Source organism: Elaeis guineensis, chromosome 5 (assembly GCF_000442705.2).
Source record: "Elaeis guineensis isolate ETL-2024a chromosome 5, EG11, whole genome shotgun sequence".
In the NCBI taxonomy this organism is placed as follows: Eukaryota; Viridiplantae; Streptophyta; class Magnoliopsida; order Arecales; family Arecaceae; genus Elaeis; species Elaeis guineensis.
This window is the reverse complement of record NC_025997.2, coordinates 115,969,221-115,979,551: the sequence shown is the minus strand read 5'-3', so window position 1 is coordinate 115,979,551 and position 10,331 is coordinate 115,969,221. Positions and strand designations below refer to the sequence as shown.

Genomic DNA, 10,331 nt, shown 5'->3' with positions numbered 1-10,331 from the left:
ATCTAAAATTATTTTTTTTTTATTTGAATTACAAATTCAAATCTTTATATTTTAAATTTCAATCAAAATTAAAATTTTAATTTATTTATTAATTTAAAATTTTAAAAATTATTTTTTTCCATTCTTTTTCAATTTTTTTTTTTTGTGAGAAAAATTGAAAACGTCATTTTGAATGACATTTTTAAAAACGTCATTGAAAATAATATTTTTTATTTATTTTTTTTTTTTTAGAGATGATGCCATGGTGGAAAAAAAAGCTGATGTGGAAGGAGAAAAAATGATATTCAAAATGACGTTTTTCTCTTTCATATTATTTTAATTAAAAAAATTAAATTTTAAATTATTTTTATAAATAATTTTTTTTTAATATTATTTTAGAAAAGAGCTTCTGAGCGTTGTGTCCTAAAGGCCCAAACCCCGTACTCTCTCCAGCCCCTCACAATTCCCATTTTCCACGTCCCATCGTCGAAGCTTTCGCTCTCGACGCCTCAAATTCTTTCCCTTTCCGTTAGGACGAGAATTTGATGGCGCCCACCTACTTCTCGCTCTCTCCCTACCAATTTGCTTTTAGTAAACTCCGCGGGAAAGAAAACGGAGAACCGGGGGGAGAAATAGAGAGAGAAGAGGGCCCGAGCCAAGGAGAAGCGTCGGCTTTTGGACTTTTTGACACGGAAGCCACAGTGAAGGGCGGTGATTCGCGGTCGGTGAGGTTAGATGACCAAAACCCGGCGTCGGTTCCAAGTTGCGTGTGAATTGATCGCTCGGGCGTTTTCGGCGTTCGTTTTGGTAGGAATTTGATGAAGAACAAGAAATAATGGTGTGTGAGAGCGGAAACATCCCTGTGAGAACGCGATTTAAGATTGTTGGCTTTGGATTATTCCGCTGGCAGGGATCGAAGGAAGTTTCTCTTGTCAAAATTCGATCTTTTTGAGTGCTTATGAGGTTTTGCATTTAAATTTCCAATCTGTTCTTTTTTGATAATTTTTTTGTTTCTATTGAGAAGAGAACTGGAAAAGGAAAAAAAAAAAAGGCAAAAAAAAACAAAGATTTTTCCGGTGAGAAGCATTTAAAAAAAGGTGGAAAAAGTCCTTTTTCCTGGTATTGGATTTGTTTTGAGCGCTCATTCATCTTAGAATTTGTGAAAGTTTGTGGTGTGTCCACTGTTTTGCTTGAATAGAAATGGTTGGAAGTGTAGAAGGAACCCACAGGTCTCCTCCTCACTCTAATGGGCCTGTTCACTATTCCAATGGTGTGGAGGAGAAGCTCGATGAGCTCCGCCGGCTGCTCGGCAAATCCGAAGGTGATCTGCTGAAGATTGTTGGCATTGGTGCTGGTGCTTGGGGCAGTGCCTTTGCTGCCCTCCTGCAGGATGCGTATGGCCACTTCCGTGATAAGGTCCAGATAAGAATATGGAGAAGGCCTGGGAGATCTGTTGATAGGTTTACTGCGGAGCATCTGTTTGAGGTGATCAATTCAAGGGAGGATGTCTTAAGGCGTTTGATACAGCGATGTGCTTACTTGAAATATGTTGAGGCGAGGCTTGGGGATCGCACACTCTTTGCAGATGAAATCTTAAGGGATGGCTTCTGCTTGAACATGATTGACACACCACTTTGTCCACTGAAGGTTGTGACTAATTTGCAGGAGGCAGTCTGGGATGCAGACATTGTGGTGAATGGTTTGCCATCGACAGAGACACGTGAGGTGTTTGAGGAGATCAGTAGGTATTGGAAGGAGAGGATTAGGGTTCCTATTATTATATCTTTGGCGAAGGGCATAGAGGCAGCACTGGATCCGGTTCCACGTATAATAACTCCTACGCAGATGATTAGCCATGCAAGTAAGGTTTTTCTCCTTAAGCATTTATCCATGTCAGTTTACTACCAGCTCAATGATCGTATTATATACAGATACATTGCTGCTCAATGTTTTTCATAGATTGTTGGCTTTATTGTATACTAGAAAAAATATAATTGGTATATTTGGAACTTCAACTGCTCTGGATATTTATTGTTGAAATATCAAGTGTTTGAATTCTATCATGCCATTTATTGATCATGTTTGTTTTTTCTACACACTTGTCCGCCTTGCAGCCGGGGTTCCAATCGAGAACATTCTGTATCTTGGAGGGCCAAATATTGCTTCGGAGATTTATAACAAGGAATATGCTAACGCTCGAATTTGTGGACCTGATAAGTGGAGGAAACCCCTTGCTAAGTTTTTAAGGCAGCCACATTTCATTGTGTGGGACAACAGTGATCTTGTCACACATGAGGTCATGGGAGGACTGAAGAATGTGTACGCTATTGGTGCTGGTAATAGATTCTTGTTACCTTCCTATTTCTGTAGTAAAGCGATGAATACCAGTAGTATTAAAAGCTTAAGCAATGTAATTTAAACATTGATTTATTTCTGTGAGCATTTCATTAATGTAGTCACAAGTTCCGGATTTGGGAAAAACTGGCTTGAGGTAAACATTTGGAACTCAATAAATATCCAGAAAATATGCCACATGTTTAGAAAATAAGGCTGAGCACCGGTCGGGTTCGATCGGGTTGAGAGAAAAATTTTATCCGATCGAACCCAATCGGATTGAAGAAAATTCAATCCGTTGCCAACCGTTTATCATGTATAAACCATTTGAAATCAAAATGAATGGTTTGTAGTGGGTTCGGATGGGTTGTGTCAGTTTGGGCTTCAATGTTGACCCAATATTGATTTTAAGTCCAATGTTGGCCCACTTAAGCTTATTTACTTTTTTTTTAAATTCAATTTAATACAAAAAAATCTAAACCTTATAAGTTATAAAATTTGGGCTTATTTTTGAACCTGTATAAAATAAAATAGAAAAATAGAAGATTTACTTATTTGAAAGCAACTACATCTGAAAGCTTTCACTTTAGAATTGTCTCAAATTGATGTGCTTTCATCAATAATTCAACATTAATATTCCCATGAATCTAAATAAGTGATGTGGTATTTTTTAGAATGAAGTATTGAAATCTAAACAATGCCATCCCAAAATGAAAGTGAGTTTGTGAAATACTACATCGGTTTGGTTCAGTTTCATATAGTTTAAAAATGTAGGAACCGAACCCAATTGTAAATAACCGATTTTTTACAAATCCCAATCCAATTCCATCCGATTTATGTCTTTCAACTAACTGAAACCGATGTTTATTGGATCGATTTGGGTGGGTTTCTTCGGGTTTTGGTTATTTGCTAAGCCCTATCAGAAAAGATTCAAATAGTTTAAAAAATATAAAAATATTAATAAAAATGAAAGAAAGTAAGATAATGAAGTATTTATATACCTGTTCACATGAAAGCAAGAATAAGAGAGGTAAGAACAATAAATGCAACAATAAACCTGCTGGCAACAATGTCAAGCACCACCATTGACTTTTAATTCGTAATGGTGTCTTTGATTAGTTGTGAATATTTTTGTGAATAGATCTAAAAAAAATCATGAATAAATTGTGTATATGGAGCATTTCTGTATTAATTTGTTTACCAAAACAATTTGAGAATCATCTGGCTAAGGGAAAAATCAAGAATTATTTAAAACCTTTTCAATTATTCAGAGGATACTGTTTCCATTCTCATCTAGAAAACTTAATATAAAACAAAACTTGAGATTTCTCTATTTGATTATGCAATTGTTGAATAGTTCAGGGCCTCACCTCATTCTGGCTCCTTGTCATATAAATTCGCTTGCACAACTTTTTACAATAGATACCTGAAGACTATCTGTAGTCAAATCAAACCTCTACCATAATATCTCATGGTTTGAGGTATTTTGTCCATTGAGTATCTTACAATATCAGGCACATCAGATATTGAACATAATGTGTTGGCACTCTGTAACCTTGATTAGCATATTTCAACATCTGGAATTATTTGCCACAACATTTTCCATTGTTTCATATTTTTATTTGGCAGAACAACTTTGCATTGTTATATTCAACATTTGGCATGATCTTGTTGTAGATAGTTAACTGTAAACATTTTTTAGGCTGCTTTCATGATATTACATGATAAATGGTTTAATATACTTGTCTTGGACATTGTTGAGATGTGACAAGATAATATCAGAGGAAACGCAATGCAGTATGCATTAGGTTAAAATGTTGAAATTATATGCACAACATCGAAAGTTGACCTTTTCATCTACTTGATGCCATCATCAGGGGCAAATCCTGAATAGGTTGTTAACTATATAAAATCGCATTATTAATAACTATGGCTGGTAAATCTTCTCTCTAACAGTTAATATACAATGTCAACCATAACGTAGAATGGATCTTCAATAATTCAGGAGCATTTCTGATCTCTTATGAAAAATAGTTAAAGTTCTTCCTGCTGGTTGATTTCTAAAATATTTTGTTGACAAGGCACAGTTGTACTGCAAAAGAAAAGGAAGTGGAATTGAAGTCACAATTCATAAACCTTTCTCACCAAAAATAGGATCTAAACTCTAAATCTGTCACTTGACATGTGATGCAGCTGAAAATATGTGCAACTTGGCCTTTTTTGGTTAGCAAATATGACCTGTTTATTATGATTAATTTCTCTGATCTTATCTTTCATAGCTATGTTGAACTGAAATTTTGTCTGCTCAACCTTGGAGATGTGTTTCAATTGGAAGTTCAACATATACCAAATAAACTAGCAGTAATTCAATATGTTGATTAAACCTCATTTCTCAACCTATGTATGTAGTTAATCATAAAGTCAATAATGTAAGTCCTGGCAGTTTTCATAAATTTGGTGGGTTGGTATTTTACTGTGAAAATATATGATGCTACAGAGGCATGGTTTTGTGGATTGCATTGTGGCAAGTTACATGAAATGGTTGGATTCTTAGATGATGTTTACTCTGTCTGAGTTCTTTTTGCTAGACAGTTCTGCTGGAGTTTGATCCATGATAAATCTGGTTGTCAGTTATCTGTAATTCTGTTTCTCTGAATGAGATCCCTACTGCATGGTAGATTTGCTTGAGTCTACTGAATAAAGAAGGTTGTAGCAATGCCATGCTCCTGAAGGCTTATGTTTAATGTGGCAGGGTTTGATTGCACACCATATCTCGCAACTTGTGGAAAGAAAGTTGTGGGCTTATGAAAATTCCTTCGCTTTCATATTTACATATGTCTTATTGCCACATTTTTCAGTTTATGTAGGGGATGTAAGCATATTTATTGGAGTTTCTTCTTCTGCACTTCCTCATCATCATATAAATAGCTTTTTCTGGAAAGAAGTAATTCATTTTTAGGAGAAGCTTTTAGCTGTTGCATTATTGGAAGTGTAATTGTTTGCCTTGCTCTCTTTTTTTTCCCCCTCCTTTTAAGTCTGTCCTTTACCTCACTGCTTTTCTTCATCAGGGATGGTAGCAGCTCTAACCAATGAGAGTGCGACTAGCAAATCGGTATATTTTGCACACTGCACATCTGAAATGATATTCATCACACACCTATTGGCAGAGGAACCGGAGAAACTTGCTGGTCCATTGCTTGCAGACACTTATGTAACCTTGTTGAAAGGTCGCAATGCTTGGTACGGGCAGATGTTAGCCAAGGGGGAGCTGAGTCTGGACATGGGTGATAGCATCAAAGGAAAAGGGACCATTCAGGTGTGTCCCTTGATTCTTGTGCTCTATGCTTTCTCTTAAGCAGTATAACACAAAACAGTAACATTACTGTACATTATCATGTGTACGCAAAACTTATGATTTAGGTTATTAGATCTCATGGGCTTGCTGTGGTTGGTGGTTTCTTGTAGAATGTACATGCCTTTCACTGAGCCACCTGGCTGAAAATCCTTATTTTGATCTTTTCAGGGTGTCTCTGCTGTCGATGCATTTTATGAACTCCTAAGTGAATCGAGCTTAAGTGTGTTACATCCTGAGGAAAACAAGCCTGTTGCTCCTGTTGAGCTGTGCCCCATCCTGAAAACACTTTACAAGATATTAATAAAAAGGTTAAAATATACTTATCTTACATGATTTTATTTAGGTAGTTTGTATGCATGTTTATCTGTTATGATACATGGTTATTCCTTTCGATGCTTGAAATATGTTTCAATGCTTAGGATGCTGGTTTGAACTATATTTCTATAGAATTCAACATGTTTGCTTGGATGTTCAGGGAACTTCCAACAAAGGCAATTCTTCAGGCATTAAGAGACGAGACCATGTATGATCCTCGGGAACGGATTGAGATGGGACAGAGCCATGCTTTCTATAGACCATCACTTCTTGGCCAACCTTGACTGTGAATCATCTCTTATTCAAGGTATCATGTGATTGGAAGGAGATTTATGTCATGCATGTTATTATTTCAATTTATAATGGGCTTGTTAGACCTGTGGCATATAAAGTATCTATTTGTGAAGCACACTTTTCAGTTAGTGAAATTTTGTGCATATTGTTTAGACCATTATTCATTAAGTCACATTTAGACAGTCATAAGAGAACCCAAAGTTCCAGTCATGTAAGAAGAGTTGAATAGCTTTTTGATTCATTTGAGTTGCAAGACCATGAGAAGTACAAGGCTCAGCCCAAATATAAGTTATCAAACTTTACAATTTCTTGCATTTTCAGACTTACCTCATCTAATGGATATGATGGGTGCAAAAAGTTCATTGCAGAATCCTAGCAAATTATTTATGACGAATGGATCTTCTAGCGGCCATTATGTAACCTAAATTCCTGAGAAGATACTCATATACAACCTCATAAACTCTCACTTATATCGAAGCCTTAGTCAAGATCTGCAATCTCGGTACCAGGTATCACAAGTGTACATTGTCGATTTAGTATGGTATGGTCGGTGTGGTATGCACCTCATACCGAGACAGTTCTCGATCTCTTTTATCACTTTTCATCATGCTACTGCTTAAAACCTGGTGGTATGGGTAGGTATAGTATGGTACACACCTTGGTTTCAGACGGTACTAGGCCGTATCAGCAGTTTCACTCGATTTGGACTGGTATGGACCAGTTCACTCATATACTGAATCGAACCTCAGTACAGTATCGGTACCTTACTAATATAGTATGGTATAGTTGGTGCAGATCAGTATGGCAGACTTTGTTCTCAGTGCTAAGGAAAAAAAAATTTAAAGTAGATGTTTTTTTCTTATTTTTTGTATTAATATATCAATAAATATGATATTGATTGGGAATAATCCCCATCTATGACCAATTCCATCTGGCATTTTTCTATGTGCCATACCTGCCACAATCTTTTCTGTTTCTACCATGGAACCGGACCATCGGCCTTTATCAGACAAAGCAGATATTTCTTCACAATCAATCCACAAAAATAGGTTGCTCAGATTAAGGTGGAAATACTTCATCATAAGTATGCATAATTTGGCTATTGTACGTTAACTATTTTGATCATTCACTCTAAGAAACACGGACACTTCTTTTGTGCACTGATTATAATTACATAACAATATTGCCCTGAAACAGAGAGTTTATTCAATGAGTTACTGACACAGATGCTTAAATGTCTGATTTTTGTTATAGTATTTGTGTTACATAAAGCAGCTTCTTTTCTCTCAAATATTGCATCACCCAGAATTTGAAGAATGAATGTTAATAGGCAACTTAAGCAGTAACACCCTGAGAAACCCAACTGTGGTGTAAGTCTTCATTTTAGCATCCTCACACAAATTCTGAATCCAATCTCCTGTGAATTGGTGTCCACCATTGATGGAGGCCTGTTGATGAAAAAATATCCTATCATAGGAATCATAATTTGTCAAGGACAAGGAAATTGATGAGGGGACTTCACTTGTTCGTCACAAAGTTTATTGTTCCATGGGCTGCACATTCAAGGATTTTTCTTGCTTCAGTTGGAATGCCCTCTGGCTGCACTTCAATAGAACCAAATGTGTTAAACCTGAAGGCTTTCAATGATAAGTCTTATTTAGTTATTTCATGTTGTAAAATACCTCCTCTGGAAACCAAACACTGCTTGCACCCCTCAAGAACTGTTAGGACAAATGCAGTTGTTGCATATCCCACTGATCTGATAGAAACATTTAACGGAAAGCCAATAGAGTAAGTGCTGATTCCGATGTAAAAAAATAAAGTTTAGAGGATACCATTAAAATGAAATTTCTTGAATGAAGATATATGCTACATATGAAGCACAAACTCCAAGTCAGACTGGCAATAGAAGGATTACTAAACTCTTTAACTGTACAGCAAATTGATGTATATGTAAAAACTATATATTCTTCTGAGCTGGATACTACCATCTGGCCTAGGTTTGTGTAAATCTGCCCAAAAAATTTACCTGAACAATGAATATTGATGAAGTTTGCACATGCACATGCAAAGAACCTAATATCATGTAAGGATGATGAAGTGGCAATAATGTATAAAGACTAACATACTGAATTCACACAGCTTCTTCTCATTATCAAAAGATAGCAAAATTGTCAGTGGCAACCATGACTAAGCTTCTTTGAGCAAGCTAGAGAAAGTATTGTTCATCAATATTGTCTTAGATGAAAATCATGACTTCTGACAAACAAATTTATATGTGAAGTGTTCCAATGCAATCAGAAATCCAAATGTTTCCTAAAGTGATCCCTGTAATCAACAAGCTTTGCCTAAGGTTCTTCCACATTTAGTTATATACAGAATTGAATATTTCAGAAAAATTCATGAGTTCCTAATCGTTACATGCTAGCCTTTCACAAATCCAATTGTTCGCATAAACTCGTCTACAATATTAGTTGAAAGCATATGCCTCCACAAGTATTAGTCAAAAGCAAAAAATGTTGTGACAGGCGATGCACGCATGAAATATTATCTACTAGATCAACATGCCAAACATAAAGCAGGTGAGTAAGATGTGGACGTATGCTTGTGCTTGAGGAGTTAAGGATGCAACATTGATTATTATTTTTGGGAAAAACATTGCATTTTTGTGATAGGTTTACAGGCTCAAAGATATTTGCTTTGTTCTATCCTTGAAAAGTGGGCACTAGTGGCACATCTATAAGTTATCCATCATATAGAATATAACATGGAGAAAATTTATCATATGAAATATATCATGGAGAAAAATATATATGCATCACTAGTAAATCTTGATACCACATATTAGGATGAAAGAGTGACTGCAGAGACTGAGACTTACACTGAAAATTTTTGTTGAGTGAATAAACCAAGAGTACTCCGTTCATTCGAGCACTCAAAGTGTACCGGTACAATAAAAATGAATTTTGATAGCATGATTGTACAATTCTAGCACAGAATGAGCATACTGAACATCCACTAATTAGTATAAACACATTAAATCTCCATGCTAAGGGTACTTTCTGGAACTACTGAACCTTATGGGTGAATGCTGTCAGTGCGATGCCATCAATGGCTCGCATGAAAGGGTCAAAGAGTTGACTGATTTCTGGACTTTAATTTTATCTTGCAAAAGCCAATTATATGTGGCTAGATCTACTGGTCAAAGATATTGCTGTTGCTCTACCATTAAGCACAATATAATTCTTTTAGTTTTGACCAAGTGAAATTAACAAATAAATATATTCATGAGTTATATGAATAATAAGTTGCTTTTGCTCATATAAACCTGACAGCTTAGAATTGGCACCATCAGGAGGATATCTGTTATACAATTTTAACATCATGCAAGAGCTTACAGCAGGAACAAGATTTGCAATAGCTTCCATTCCCCACTTCCAGAAGAATGGGTTTGTACCAAATCGAGCACCGATGGTTGGGACACAAAATCTTGGGAGCAATGCTGACTTCAGGAAAGTTCCTGAAAACTTTTCTCAAGTTAAATTGAGATGAAAATAACTAACTCTTCAGTGCCAAGCATGTGTTAATAGGGTAGAAATACTAGCAAAACTGGCATTCAATGAGGCCATCATCTAATTAAAATTTACAGGGATCCTGATTCGCATAGATTTCTTAAGTTACCTCAAGGTCAGAGAGAGGGAATGCATAACTATGTTGGTACAGTGAAACACATGAAAATCAGAGATATTGCTTCTTAATTTGAACTTTATTTGAACTGCAATTTCTTAACTAGATAGCTGTTTTTTCATTCGACTTACCAGCCTTTTTGTGGTTTGTGTTGTGCATTCAATATCCTGGTCTTTAATGCTTATACTAAATGAAGTGCAACAAAAATCTGTGCAAATATTTCAAAGGTTGCAGGCAGGAATTATGCAGTAACTGAAGGATATATGAAGAGCTATGGAAATTTATTTTGTCAAAGAACAAAAGATGCATGAATTTCAAAGAACCACTCTTTATCTAGAAGATGAACTAATGATGAATAACCATAACA

General features: G+C 35.9%; 1 protein-coding gene across 3 annotated transcripts; it reads left to right on the top strand.

Annotated features, from left to right (window-relative positions):
- The first annotated feature begins 445 nt into the window (after positions 1 to 445).
- On the top strand, positions 446 to 10,035 carry LOC105045587 (probable glycerol-3-phosphate dehydrogenase [NAD(+)] 1, cytosolic). Of its 3 annotated transcripts, none has more exons than XM_010923936.4 (6): positions 446 to 1,840; positions 2,094 to 2,315; positions 5,382 to 5,629; positions 5,837 to 5,976; positions 6,144 to 6,290; positions 9,633 to 10,035. In XM_010923936.4, the coding sequence occupies exons 1-5, from the start codon at positions 1,180 to 1,182 to the stop codon at positions 6,265 to 6,267; spliced, it is 1,395 nt and encodes a 464-aa protein (XP_010922238.1). In that variant the 5' UTR covers positions 446 to 1,179; the 3' UTR covers positions 6,268 to 6,290; positions 9,633 to 10,035. The 3 variants fall into 3 exon arrangements, with proteins under 3 accessions (XP_010922238.1, XP_010922237.1, XP_010922236.1); XM_010923935.4 differs by having other exon boundaries at positions 9,613 to 10,035; XM_010923934.4 differs by lacking the exon at positions 9,633 to 10,035 and having other exon boundaries at positions 447 to 1,840; positions 6,144 to 6,582.
- Positions 10,036 to 10,331: the final 296 nt, after the last annotated feature.